General features: G+C 36.4%; 1 protein-coding gene across 1 annotated transcript in view; it reads right to left on the reverse strand.

The window, feature by feature from the left end:
* LOC130221591 (protein tweety homolog 2-like) overlaps nucleotides 1-13638 on the reverse strand; it is a 56762-nt gene extending 43124 nt beyond the window's left edge. The window contains exons 1-2 of the mRNA XM_056454141.1: nucleotides 13532-13638; nucleotides 470-690 (exon numbers count right to left, since the gene is read on the reverse strand). Coding sequence (XP_056310116.1) covers nucleotides 470-690; nucleotides 13532-13534 — 224 coding nt within the window. The 5' untranslated portion in view covers nucleotides 13535-13638. The remainder of the gene's footprint in view (nucleotides 1-469; nucleotides 691-13531) is intronic.
* Nucleotides 13639-14357: the final 719 nt, after the last annotated feature.

A 14357-nucleotide genomic window follows, 5' to 3' on the forward strand; every position in this document is an offset into this window, starting at 1 on the left:
ACACAGTGAAATTGTGCTGTTTTTAAGTGGTTGGAGCATTGTAAATACTCGCGCATGCCATAGTAAGCTACGGCGACATAGCACGTATGAGATAAATGACGTCAGTATGTAACCGATACCGAATTGTCCACGTCTGCATCGTGGTGCACCGAAGAAACAATTAATTTTGACACCCCTATTAAGTAGGGCCAAAAGTTATTTGTTTGAGGAGTAGGGTGAGGAGTAGTAAGATTAGAAACAAAAATAGTCACATGTATGAGTAAGAGAGAGTGAAAGTTTGAAAACTAAAGTCACGTCTGAGAAGAAGATGGTACTGGAACACTGAGACATTTCTGACCTACATCCACCACCAGGAACCCTCTCGTCTTTCACCTCTGATGAGGCACAAGACATGTTGTTGAAAAACCCTGCAAGAGCACACAGTGAAATAAATAAGCCATGTTTACTCCACCAGCTCTAGGCAGCTCACCTGTAGTACTCTATGAATGCAGTCCTGTCTGCGATAGCTGCCAAATCCACTTGCACTTTCCTTGTGTCTGGCATGGCTGTCAGCTGTTGGATAATGTTGTCAGCCATCTGCTGCATGAAGCGCAGGGTCTGAGTGTAGTCTCCCCGTGGAGAAAATATTTCATCCAACCGCTCCAGATGCTCCTTCAGCCCAACCTGCATACTGCCCAGCGAGTTTTCCACCTGCAAACAGAAACAAAGTCAAATGCTGATCATCATTAGCAGCCTAATGGTGGCACTTTGGCTCACTGGCATAAAAATGAATGACTGTTTCCAACAAATTCTCACAGGGAGCCAGAGGCATTCATAGGGGATTATTATATCAGAATTATTAGCCCCCCTGAATTATTAGCCCCCCTGGTTATTTTTTTCCCCAATTTCTGTTTAATGGAGAGAATATTTTTTCAACATATTTCTAAACATAATAGTTTTAATAACTCATTTCTAATAACTAATTTATTTTATCTTTGCAATGATGACAGTAAATAATATTTTACTAGATATTTTTAAACACATTTCTATACACCTTAAAGTAACATTTAAAGGCTTAACTAGGTTAATTAGGTTAACTAGACAGGTTAGGGTAATTAGGCAAGTTATTGTATAAGGATGGTTTGTTCTGTAGACTATCGAAAAAAGTTAGCTTAAAGGGGCTAATAATTTTGACCTTAAAATGGATTTAATTTTTTTTAAATCTGCTTTTATTCAAAAAACCAAACATACTAGCATGTAAAATTGTATAAAAACATCAGTCACACCTGCATGTAACTTTCTTGCAATTATGAAGACCTATTTGGGCATTAATTGTTTCACATGGGGACATCTATAAAGGAAAAATCCCCATAGCTCCATAGTGATTAAACACATTTTGAATGAAGATAAATTTGTGGTGGATGTCTGTTTGTTATCCTAATTGTAACAGCCATTCAAGCCCTGAATGTTCTCTCTCTTAAAACGCACAAACATTTCCTGGCAAATATGCCATTTGTTGTAAACAAACACCAAGATTGTGTGGCCATTTATATGCTGTCTGAATACACATCAATGCACACCACTACCACTCTACCTCTTCCACTACCATCACCACCACAACTACTACGACTGCCGCCTCCACCACCTTTACTACTACCACCACTTCTATTACTACCACCACCGCTACTACTACTGCTACCACCACCACAACTACTACTATTACTACCACAACCACTACTATTGCTACCACCTCTACTACCACTACCCTAACTATTACTACTACTACTAATTATTATATTATATTATATTATATTATATTATATTATATTATATTATATTATATTATATTATATTATATTATATTATATTATATTATATTATATTATATTATATTATATTATTGTTGTACTCTGTTTATCATTGTCTAGCTGTCTAAAGCCTTTTTTGTGTTGTGGTCCAAATGTCACTATCACAAATTGTTTAGAGCAGGGGTGTCCAACCGATGTTTATATTGATCAATTTGTCATGATGGGGAATTGGGGGTGGGGTATAAGTCACATCTATTGTAAGCACTGAGCTTGTTTCCCAGAAACAACGTAATAACCTTGAGAAATATTTGTTTCCAACTCATGCTGAATTATATGAATCTTAAGTGGGTTACAACCGAACACCTTTAATATACAGGCACGTTTTCTATATGTTGCTTATCAACAATAACAATTGCCGATTGGCGGTGCTGGTGTGTGTACCCTCATAGAAAACCTTGTTTAGAATTCTAAAAGTCGTGTAGCAGCATGTTGATTTCCATCTGCTATTTGATGTGCACGAATATGAATATTGGTTCATAAAAGGGAAACTCGCAATAAAGCAGAGATGCCCAAACTAGGGCCCGCAGGCCAAAGTTGGCCCATGGTAACCTTTGATTTGGCCTGCCATGCCATCTGAGAATGGTTTAGAGATTGTCATTTCAAATTTAATCTAACCTGATATTTGTTTTATTGTTAAGCTACAAAAAAATCTATCTGAAATTAAATGTTTCAATGTAAATGGTGTAAATCAGATTTAGTTTAAAATGTACATACGATAGATGGAGGACAATGCAAAGACTGTAGTAAGTGAATCAAGAAAAGGCAGATTCTGCTTGACTAGTGTATTCAGCGTTGAACTCCACTGTGTTATAAATGTGGTTGTTTAAGTTTTTATTGCAATAAGTTCTAATTGAAAAAGGTTTACTGCATTAGTTAATACAATTCAAAGTAATGTTTTCTATTACCCAGGGCAAGTTTAATGTAAAATTGTTTGGTATATTTATCTTTGACCCAAGGCTATCAGTGATATTTGTTTTTTGCCCTTAGGAAAAGGTTTGGGCACCCCTCCAATAAAGGGTATTGCATTTAAAATAATTTTGCAGTCTTATAGAATAATTGCAACTCATTCAAGACACAGTACTGACCTCTGATTTTGAGGGTTAGAGCAAAACTCTGCAGTATAGTGAATCACATGACCTAGATTTAAAGACCCCAAAATATAAATACAAGTATCTGACTGAGCATGTTAATGATCATGGGATCAATCTGGGGTCATAGCATTACAAACTCAGACATCCTCCACAAATGTATCTTTGTTTACTTACTGTAGAGCCATAAAGAGTGTTCTTTAACAGATGTCCCCATGAGAAATATTTGCTTTAGAATATGTCTTAAGTGTCAGTTTCTAATGGATTTACAAAGTGACCTCTATAGAATCTCAGAGAAGTAAATTTGGACAGCAATTAAATCACGACTTGACCTTGGAGTCAGTCAAAAAACAGTAGGTACAGTAATTTGGTGTGGGATTTTAACATGGGAGCCGAGAGAAAAACACAGGCATTGTTGATCCTGACAGTAATAAAATCACCAACTCTCTCCTGTAAACAGTGAAAATCCCTTACACCCCACTGAGAAACATTACACTGGGATTGGGGCTTAAGGTTATATTTTTCAGGTTTGATTAGGGATAAAGCTGAACTCTTCAGAACACTGTCCTTTCAGGACAGAATGAGCCCATCCATGATTTACAGTGTAAAGAGTGAGCAGCAAGGAAGCTGATTTCTTTTGGCTGACCATCTATTTTTAATGTTAAGGTGGTTTCCTAGTGTAATAGGCTCAAAACTTGTCCAGAAAGTAATAAACAAAGTTTAAAGTCAGCTTCCTCAGTCTTCAATCAATGTTTTCTGACAGATCCGCTGCAGCTAAAGGAGAATCAATGCTTTCAGAAGGATTTTGTCAGGTCACCACTGAAATATTGCTGCTATCTGGCTGCCTATGTGTAGAGTTATGATCATGAAATATTTTGAACTTATTGCTTTGAGCACTAGGGACATCCAGGTATCAGTCTTTCTCTAAGGACTGTAAAACTGAATGATGCAAAACTGGAAAGGGAATAATGTGGGGATGAAATCACTTAGAAACCCAACAATAAAGACAAGCATCTGATAATAATGAAAGTTTTACTTCTCTCTTTTACGTTGACCACAGTAATAAAGTCATCAGTTAGATATCTTATTTAAGCAGAATGTGCTGCACCAGAATGGCCTAATAGCACACAGTCTAATATAAAACAAATAATTGTATATAAATGACCAGTACAGTACATCAATAAAAGCTTGCATGTAGAAAGACTAATATTCTCTTAAGCCTAGCTGGCTGTCACCTTCTTTGGTTTGTTATAAAGGCTAATTTCTGAAGCGAGTCACGCAGCAACCTCTCTCTCATGAAGCCAATACGGAAGTGACTGAAACTGTAGTTCTTCAACTGGCCACTTGAGGCTGGCTCCAAAAAAAAAAAAAAAAAAAAAAGAGTCAATCTCATAGACTTCTTGGTCTTTTTATGCTATATAGCTAATATCACCCTTCAGGATAACTGTGAGTGGGTGAATATTTTTATACCTCATTGACTCATTCATTTTCTTTTCAGCTTAGTCCCTTTATTAATCAGGGGTCAGCACAGCGGAATGAACTGCCAACTTATCCAGCATATATTTGTACGCAACAGATGCCCTTCCAGCAGCAACCCATTACTGGGAAACACCGATACATGCTCATTCACACACATGCACTAAGGACAATTTAGCTTACCCAATTCACCTATAGCGCATCTGTTTGGACTTGTGGGGGAAAACGGAGCGCCCACAGGAAACCCACACAAACACGGGGAGAACATGCAAACTCCACACAGAAATGCCAACTGACCCAGCTAAGGCTCAAACCAGCGACCTTCTTGCTGTAAGGTGACAGCACTACCCACTGTGCCACCACCCTGCCCCTTTAATTTGTTGTTTATCTAAATTTGACCAATAAGGCCTTTCTATCTTTATCCCCACCTCTACAGTAATTGCTGTTCTGCTAATGGGAGAAGCAGCCCAAAGGTGAACCCAGAGCTGAAAATCAATAAAACAGCAAATCAGAGACAGAATATCTTGCTGAAGTTTTCACTCATAGCGTTTTATAGACGTTGGCCCAATCCCTATTCTACCCCTTAGCCCTTCCCCTTACCCCTTCCCCTCGTTTTGCGTGTTCACGTGATGGGGTAGGGATGTCCCAATTCTCTTAAGCTTGAAGGCATAGGACTAAAGGGAAGGGCTAGATACTCCTTGAAACTGAGATTTTCCAGGACCAAACACAAAATCAAGGGGTAAGAAAATGTTCTGCAATACACTGGAAATTCAATAGTCAGGAGATGCACAAATAAGTATTTTTTGTCATTAGTATGAATTTTTACAACAAGCAAGCACATGTTTTAATACACTTATAACCGCGTTTGTGTTTTACCGTCATGCTTTAAAAAAAACCCACAAAAAATGCTAAATTTCGCTATCTATAATCCATAAAATGAACTGCTGTATAGTAGTCCCACAACATTCTGACACTCGAATACCCTGTCAGAAAAGTCTAGTGGCCGGGGACGACAGTGTCTGGTATAACGTTAATGTTGTTTTCTTGAGATGAATATGGCCAGGGTGTAAATGCACAGTCCTGTTACGATTATATTGCCACATTATATTGTTATAATAACATGATATCGTTGCCTTCAGTGACTTCCTGAAGATAAACACCAAAAAATAATGCAACTGGAATAATTACAGCAGTCGTGATCGTCGACCTCATATGAAGTAAGAGATTGCGATGACATATGATGACGTGTGCAGGTGTTGTAGTGCTGTCCCACACTTTTAATTTAACACCCTTCCCCTTCACACTCTTCAAGGGCCAAGGGGAAGGGGTGGAGGTACAAAATTAGAATTGAGATTGGGCCTAAATGCTTGTACCATGACACCGTTTTTAGTCTGAATTAGAATATCTGAAATATATTTAACCTGTTTATATTAATGTCAATAAATAAATAAATGATAAAAAAAAACATAGCTAATACAAATAGCAATATTCTAGGGAAATGTTATATTATAAGTCAGGGGTCTCAAACTCCCTGCCCACAGGCCCGCCGTCCTCCTCCCTCTGGCTTGCAACTGACGTCAAAAATATAACAAGATTCGGTAACCCCAAAACATATGTTTTTAAATCACTATCATTGTTGTGCTGTCATGTATAGCCACCTGTGGTTTTGACCCCCCACCAATTGGACATTTAAAGTACTGCAATGTGTTATAATGTATTTCAGTTTTACTTTCGGTTTCTATTAGGGTACAGTTTGTTGAACAAACACTTTTTCATGGCTCACGCGTTATGCTGATAGTGTAAATTTCCTAATTTTGCTAATATTCGATTCAAATTGTCTCATTAAATAGATTTTCCTCATATGTGCATTGAGATTTTTAAGACAACTATGTGTATTTTACTGCTGGTTGAATTGAACATGTTAAAGTAAATGTGAATATATACTTTTCTCCTCTTTGTTGTAGATTTGCAAAAAAGAATGATACTGAGAAAAACTATTGCCAGTTAAGTCAGTAAAGTTACCCAAGCTGTTATAGCTGTTCTAACAATATTTGTTAAACTTTTGGTAAAGCAACAATTGGTTGGGACAATGATAATAATAATTATAATTATTCTATTATAACTATTTAAATGTCAAAATGTAATTTAAACAGCCACTATAAGCATTACAGTATGTCTGTTATCCTAATATGCACCAATTACGTCACTTTTTTTCTTGTGCTTGAATGTTAAAACGGCCCTCCTTTGAACTGTCAGTCACTGAAATGGCCCCCCGTTAATTTGAGTTTGAAACCCCTGTCATAAATTATACACACCAACAACATTGCATATTCTTCCAGTATCGTACAGCCATGATATACACTAACAATGACTGTTTTTACATTACTGTGAGGGGTAGGTTTACGGTTAGGGTAAGGATAGTCATTAATAAAACACAATTTAATGGGCAATTTAATAAATAATATCAATAATTCTAGTTAAATTCAGGTTGGAGCTTTATCCCTTCTAGGAATCAAACATTCTTTAGAAAACTATGGATGACATCACAGCTATCGTGATCGGAAATCGGGCCCGATCACACGGTTTCAGATACGATCAGAATCGGACGTTACCTTCCAATTAGGACTCGAATACATGTATGTTATAAAGTTGATGATGACAAGATCGACATAGCAAACTGTGAGATGTAAACTTATGATTGCCTGCTAGGGATTTTAAGTTAAGGTGTTATTTGTTTTTATATTACATGTTTTAATATATATTTACTGTTGCATTAAAGTCAAAAGTGAAGAATTTATGTTTTTTATTACATTTATAACAATTGATTGTTCAAGCTACCTCACAGTGCTCTGTGCGTTAACAGAGTTGTTGAATGTTAAAATAAAGGTGAATTAAATAAAAAAATAAGGAACATCCTGAATCTGTTTCTTTGCTCTCCTTTATTATTTTTTATGTATTATAGAAGTATCGGATTGGGTTTTTGTATTGGCAGATACTCAAAATCAAATGAGTCGAAGTTGAGGGCAAAAAAAACTGATTGGGACATTCCTAGTCAGAGCCATTCATTCATTCACTCATTTTCATTCTGCTTAGGCCCTTTATTCATCAGAAGTCACTATGGTGATGCCTTTTCAGCTGCAACCCAGGTCTGGGAAACATCATACACACTCATTCACACACATACTCTATGGCCAATTTAGTTTATTCAATTCACCTATAGTGCATGCAACCCAGGCTCATTCTGAAAACGTAGTCCCGAGGACGTTTCTGGAGGCCGCGAAATACGGCCCGGGAGGTACGTATTTTTGCAATTTTTGGTTTTCGCGAATCCGCGAGAGGCCGCTGTGTGCGCCTTTTTGGCTTCTCAGACGTCTCCCGCGAGTGCCGTTCGCGCCCGCGCTGTGCTCAAGCAAACCCACCAGAGGCCGCTGTCGAACGAACGTCTGTCTCTCTGACTGGCTGAATGATTGACTGGGTGCAGCTGGAGCACCTGGAGGAAACCCACACCAACACAGGGAGTACAGGTAAACCCCACACAGAAATGGCAACTGGCCCAGCCGGGGCTTGAACCAGTGAGCTTCTTGCTGTGAGGCGACAGTGCTAACCACTGAGCTACTGTGTCACCATGTCATGGCCACTACATCCATATTTTTACACAGTCTGCGGTGAAACCTCTTTTATTCTCTGCAATAATGGCTCATTCCACTTCCTTGAGTGAAATGCATAGCTCTTTGGAATTATAATTCTATAAGACTGAAATTGTAAAATTCTATAACATTAAGATTGACAAAGATTAAGCATTCTAGCATTAGATTCCCAGTGTTTGGGAAGTTGTGGACACTGCATGAAATGGCAATCACCACAGCCATTTACTCACAGTTGCGACTGCTATTTTTTTCTGGCACGCAACCACTGGCAGGAGCTGTTTAAAGAGCTTGGCAGCTCGGAAAACTCCCTCCTCACTCTCCCAATCACTTCAACATTCATGAATTCAGTTGTGCAATCAAGCTTGGCCTTCAGACGCGGTCCTCTTTGCCTTTCAATTTGAAAAGAGACTTTTTCCACGAGAGCTGAAATTGGATTTATGCCGTTTTAGTGGAGCCAGTGGCTGTTTGTTGTTCTCGCATTCTGAATGTTGTTTTAGTTACAGCAAACAGTGAAAAGTCTGTTCTAGACAGCTCATTTAGATATGATTGCTCAACCGTGAAGCAATGCATTATGGACCAGCGAGGCAAATACACTTAGGCGGAAACTGAGTGACGGAAGGAAGTTCTGTGAAGCAGAGTATTAGAGGAACAGAGGTTGTCACCACACTGCCAGCAGGTAATGAACATCAAGGAAGGTTGAGGAGAAATGTTCTGCCGGCAAGCAGACCGAAAACTCTGTTTACCATGGTAAACCTGCCATGTGTTGAAGTACAAAACCCACACATACAAGATATGCTGCTGGAAAGGCTGTTTGAGGAATGTTTTGAATTTAACTGCCGTAAATTGAAAAAAGAATGGCCAATACATTTTTTGGGCAAAGATGGTGGCTGTGAAGGTCACCGTGACAACCGCGTCAAAGCAGTGGTCAGTTGCCACCCGGTTGTCCATGCCATTGGTGGTAGTATGTGATGTCACATACTCAAAAACACAAATTTCCATTTTGTTGCCAAGTATTACATTTCTGTTAGAATATAACGTTAGACGCGATTCAGCAAGTTCAAGTGCAGCCATGAATTTCGTTGGAAAACCAAATGTTACATCGCCAATCTGGGAACATTTTGAATTCGTGCCAAACGAGAAAGGTGAACCAACAATTTTGATTTGTATGGGTTGTTTAAAAAAAAAAAAGTGTTAAATGGGCAAACATGTTGAATGTCCAGAGCCATGTCTCGTCATGTCACGCAGCCACGTATAATCAACTCATGTCTTCTGAACGCAAACGCCCAGCTAGCAAGGTATCGCAGAGGCCTTTTAAAAAATGGCCTGATACAAAAGAGAAAGTGATAATTGGAAGACGTTGACAAGAAATGTAGCAACATATTTGGTAGTTGAAAACATGCCACTCCACAGTGTAGAGAAACCTGCTTTCCAAGAAATGCTGGCAGCGGAACCATGAAGTAAAATACCCTCTCTGGGCCACGGTTGCAAAAAAGTATCTGCATTCGTGCTACAAGCTCACCGTCTGAACGTGTATTCAGTGCTGCTGGAAACATACCCCAATTTAGTCTTTGCTTCAACCGGACAAAGTCAACATGTTAGTTTTTCTGGCAAAGAATTTAAATTATGAATAGAAAACAAAGGTGGAGAGTTAGTAGCCTAAGCTTTTTTTTTAAACATCTGACTTATATTGTTACTAGTAGGCTAATAGTTTTTGTTCTTGTTATTATTATTAGTTACTATTTATATTATTACTGATTAGTAAAATGTCATTTTAGGCTATTTGTGAAGTTCTTAAAAATATAACGTTTAATTATTATTATACAATTATTATTATACTGTTTCAAGCAGTTAAAGTTATTTAATATTTAACTACATTATTATAGGCTGTATTGTGTTGTTTCATTAATGAAAGTTAAAAAAATAAGCATGTACGTTTGTATGGGTATTTTAGCATAATTCTTTGGTCTTTGTTATGTCATAATTTTTACATAAAATGTAAATTAACTTAAGTAGGTTACTTAAGTACATACAGAGGTGTAAGTTGTTGGTTGTACAGGAGGAACATTTTTTGCCAGTGAACATCGTTCTCACCACTTAAATAAATAAATAAAAGATAAATGAAAGAGAGATTTAAGAAAATGAATGAATGAATGAACAAAACACCTTGCGGAATGGATGCAATAAAGGAAAAGCATGCTCTTAATGATTCTTCATAATCTGATTCGTACATGAAATAAACCTATATTGTGCCGACAAGAACAAGCTCTATAACATGAAGTCTAATGCGAGAGGAGTTATTAAATTGTTATTAATATTAGTTGTTAATATTAAAACATGAACTCCGCTTTTGTTTCTTCTTGCTACAAACAATAAAGTATCGCTTTAGCAGGCTCGGCGACAGGATGTCATAACTTAGGGGGAATTTAATCCCATAGGGGGGCACTTGACCTGATGGCTGATTTTTGTCCCTCTTGTTCCTTTCATTTAGGCCATTTATTCACTTATTTACCACTTTGCATTACTGACTTTAAGTTACTGACTTAAGCCAGTAATATACGTTTTATAGTAATAATAATATGCACAGTTTCGCTATGATTTTATTAATGCTACGATATCATTTACATAAACGAAGACAGGTCATGGCTTCAGCGCTTAACAAGTGCTTTAAATTATATTTTATTCTCCTTTGTCATCATAGATTATCATTTAGCCTACCTGCAGCATATGTGAGAAGTTGAGCCGCAGCAAATGCACATACTCACGCACTATAGCCTATAGGCCTACCCATTTCACTTATAGCACTAAACTTGACTTAATAATAATTGCCTTCATGTCATCCACTACTCCAATTTTCTCCTGTGTAAGTTTAGAGTGCGCCTCAGACACAGCATGGCCGCGCACCCTGACCCTGATAAATATTAGTTAAATATATATATTTTTTAAAACAAATGCATAGTTTGTTAAAAAAAGATACAAAAGACACAACAACAACAAATCTTAAGTGAGATTTAGACAAAATAATATGAATATCAAATAATCTTTGGGAAAATACAGTGTCAAAGCATGGGTTTAATACAATTTCATCATCATTCAGTGTAATTTTTATTTATTTTTTTAAATGTAATAATTGAACTACACATTGTAGGGCTGCACAATATATCGTTACAGCATTGATATCGCAATATGCGCATCCGCAATAGTCACATTGCAGGATCTGCAATGTTGAACTGCTATTATAATTGACTAGGAGCTATATTTGAAAACACATATGATTTGGCACTGCAATGTTTAACCATAAATTTATCAAAAGCTTTATTATTTATGCTTGTTTTGAGGAACTGCAACTGAGCATTTTTTAAAAGTCAGATTAAAGTACCCAGAAATTACGCATCTAACTTTAAGAAAGATTAAATGTATTTATGTAAATATATGATGAAAACTACAGTGTTATTTTACATTTGATTATTAAATTTGGGAAATCTGAATATTGTTAAATGTCCAAAACATCATAAATCACTGCATTATATTTGTACAATATAATTTTTTTACAGATGCTCTCAATTATAATGTCCACAAAATGTACATACAATTATAAATTCTTTGCAAATAGATTGCAAATACTGTAGATGCAATTTCATCTGGTGAAATTATACTTAATAATCGCATTATTACAGTGGACGGGAAAGCTTAACATGCTGCAATTAAAAATTAAACACATTTCATTTAATTAACAATAAAGAAATAACTATTTCAGAAAACATTTGCATTTACAAAAACGGCTGAAAAAATCAGTTTGACAGCACATGTGCTGCAAATCCTCACAACTCATTCACATAAAACAAAATGCACTGAATTTTCCCACAATGCAAACAAATTAATGAAACGTGCTGCATTTTCACACAAAGCAAACAATTTACGAAAACGCGGTGCATTTTCTCACAACATAAAAAGAACGGAGCACAACTGAAATGTTTCAAGGGGACCCAAAAACGTGACAGACAGCTGTGCCATGACTATTGCTCAGTGAAGTTGTAGGTCATCTCAGTAGGTCATCTCAGAAAGGTACATATATATACACACACACATGCAATGTTGAACTGGTATTATAACTGACTAGGAGCTATATTTGAAAACTTGAATTTGACTTGTCACTGCAATGTTTACCATGAAGTTACCAAAACCTTTATTATTTATGTGTGATTTTAGGGCCTGCGACTGTGAGCATTTTTTAAAAGTCAGATTAAAGTGTCCAGAAATGAAGTTTCTAACTTTAAAAAAGATTAATGGTATTTATGTAAATATATGATGAAAACTATACAGTGTTATTTTACATTTGATTATTAAATTTGTCTATCTGAATATTCTCAATGTCCAAGAAATTATATATCGTAACATTTACACACACACACACACACACACACACACACACACACACACACACACACACACACACACACACACACACACACACACACACACATATATATATATGTATATATATATATATATATATATATATATATATATATATATATATATATATATATATATATATATATATATATATATATATATATATATATATATATATATATGTATATATATGTAAAATAATAAACTGAGCACATTCTAAAGAACATGGAAAATTATAATCTAAAGCTGTATTAGAGCTTTATCCTTTTAACCTCTGAAAACCCCTTAAATCTGGCCTCATATTGAAGTCATTAAAGATTGCAAAACACATCTACCAGTTACTTTTGGTTCGCATAATTAAAACTGCAATCAAATCATTTAAACACTCATAAAGTTGCTTAATTTAGATCCTGAAAATATTCAGAGAATGATCAATATATGAGCCAGCGCTACTGCATAATACAAGATCAGCATGGTAGCATGTGGGTTGTTTTTCTACGCTTTATAAATCATTGAGCTACCAGTATTAAATGAAAATTCAATTAAATAAAACGTGACCAGCAGGACGCTCACAAACATTTCCAGTTCATCAGTGGGATGCGCATGCACGAGTGGATATACAGACAGATTTTTAATCCTCTTTAATGCAGATTAACTGATAATCCCAATCTTGTCTGTGCGTGTTCTGCTTTTGCTTCCTTACATACATGAATATAAACACCAGCTGGATGTGTTTGCATTTCCAGAGTCTCCAACTCAAGACTTCTCAAAAAACTGGAATCTAAAATGAAGAAAGACACTATGACTCCAACTCCTTGCCAGAAGTGTAGCACTCCTGCATATATGTATGTGCATGCGTGTCACTCATCACATGATATAGTCATATTCCAGCAGCAGAAGCGAAAAAGCCCCTGAGGCCCCAGCTCTTAGTTTTTTTCCTGCATGCAGCATATAACAGGCAACAATTCTGATTTGGGTTTTAATCACAATGTTCCTCAGGCTATTCCAATGAAAATGAGACGACATGGTGAGTGACAGGCGAAGGAAGCGAAACTCTTACCATACTGCCGATGCCACCCAGTGTGTGATTGGCATTGTAAATGGAGTAAGTCAACTGGTAGACTCCGTCATTGGTTTCGCTGTTTCCATAGAAACCCACGCCCACCGCTGAACTGTGAAGAAAACAAATCAATTTTGTGTTACAGATGTGGCTCTGTTTCAATACAACGATTTCATTTGGCTTTAAAAGTGTTTGTTGAAGATTTAAGACTTTAAAGAGGTCAGACGATAAATCAAACAGTCCCTTATCTTATCGAAAAAATGGAGTAGTAGTTGAAGCATTCTTAAAACATCTTCCGCAGTTTAAGAAAAAAAAAAAGAAGCTTCATTTGAACCAAACTCCAAATTTAGCGCGTCTCAAACCTGCACAGCTTAAAAGCGACAGACAGAAAAAAAAATAATAATTTATATGGCAGGGACTATATGTTTATCTAAATATACCTTTTTTGTCACTTGATGGAAAAAGACTCCAACAGAACTAATAATTATAACATTTTTAACCTCTTATTCAACCTGTAATATTCAAATGGACTACCCCTTTCATTATGTTTGTTGCTGTTTTTGCCTTATAGACATCCAATATAATCAGAATCAGAATCAGTTTTATTGCCAAATGTGCTTCACACACACAAGGAATTTGTTTTGGCTACGGAAGCTTCCAGTGTACATAAAGTGACAAGTGACAACACAAAATAAATCTGAAAAAATAAAATAATAATAATAAAAAATTATGAACATTAAACAGATGCAGTTCAGAAACCTGGATGTTGAGTTGTATGTACAGATTGTTATAAATATACAGGTTATAAGGTGCTGTGTACAAGTGC

Source organism: Danio aesculapii, chromosome 3 (assembly GCF_903798145.1).
Source record: "Danio aesculapii chromosome 3, fDanAes4.1, whole genome shotgun sequence".
NCBI classification, from domain to species: domain Eukaryota; kingdom Metazoa; phylum Chordata; class Actinopteri; order Cypriniformes; family Danionidae; genus Danio; species Danio aesculapii.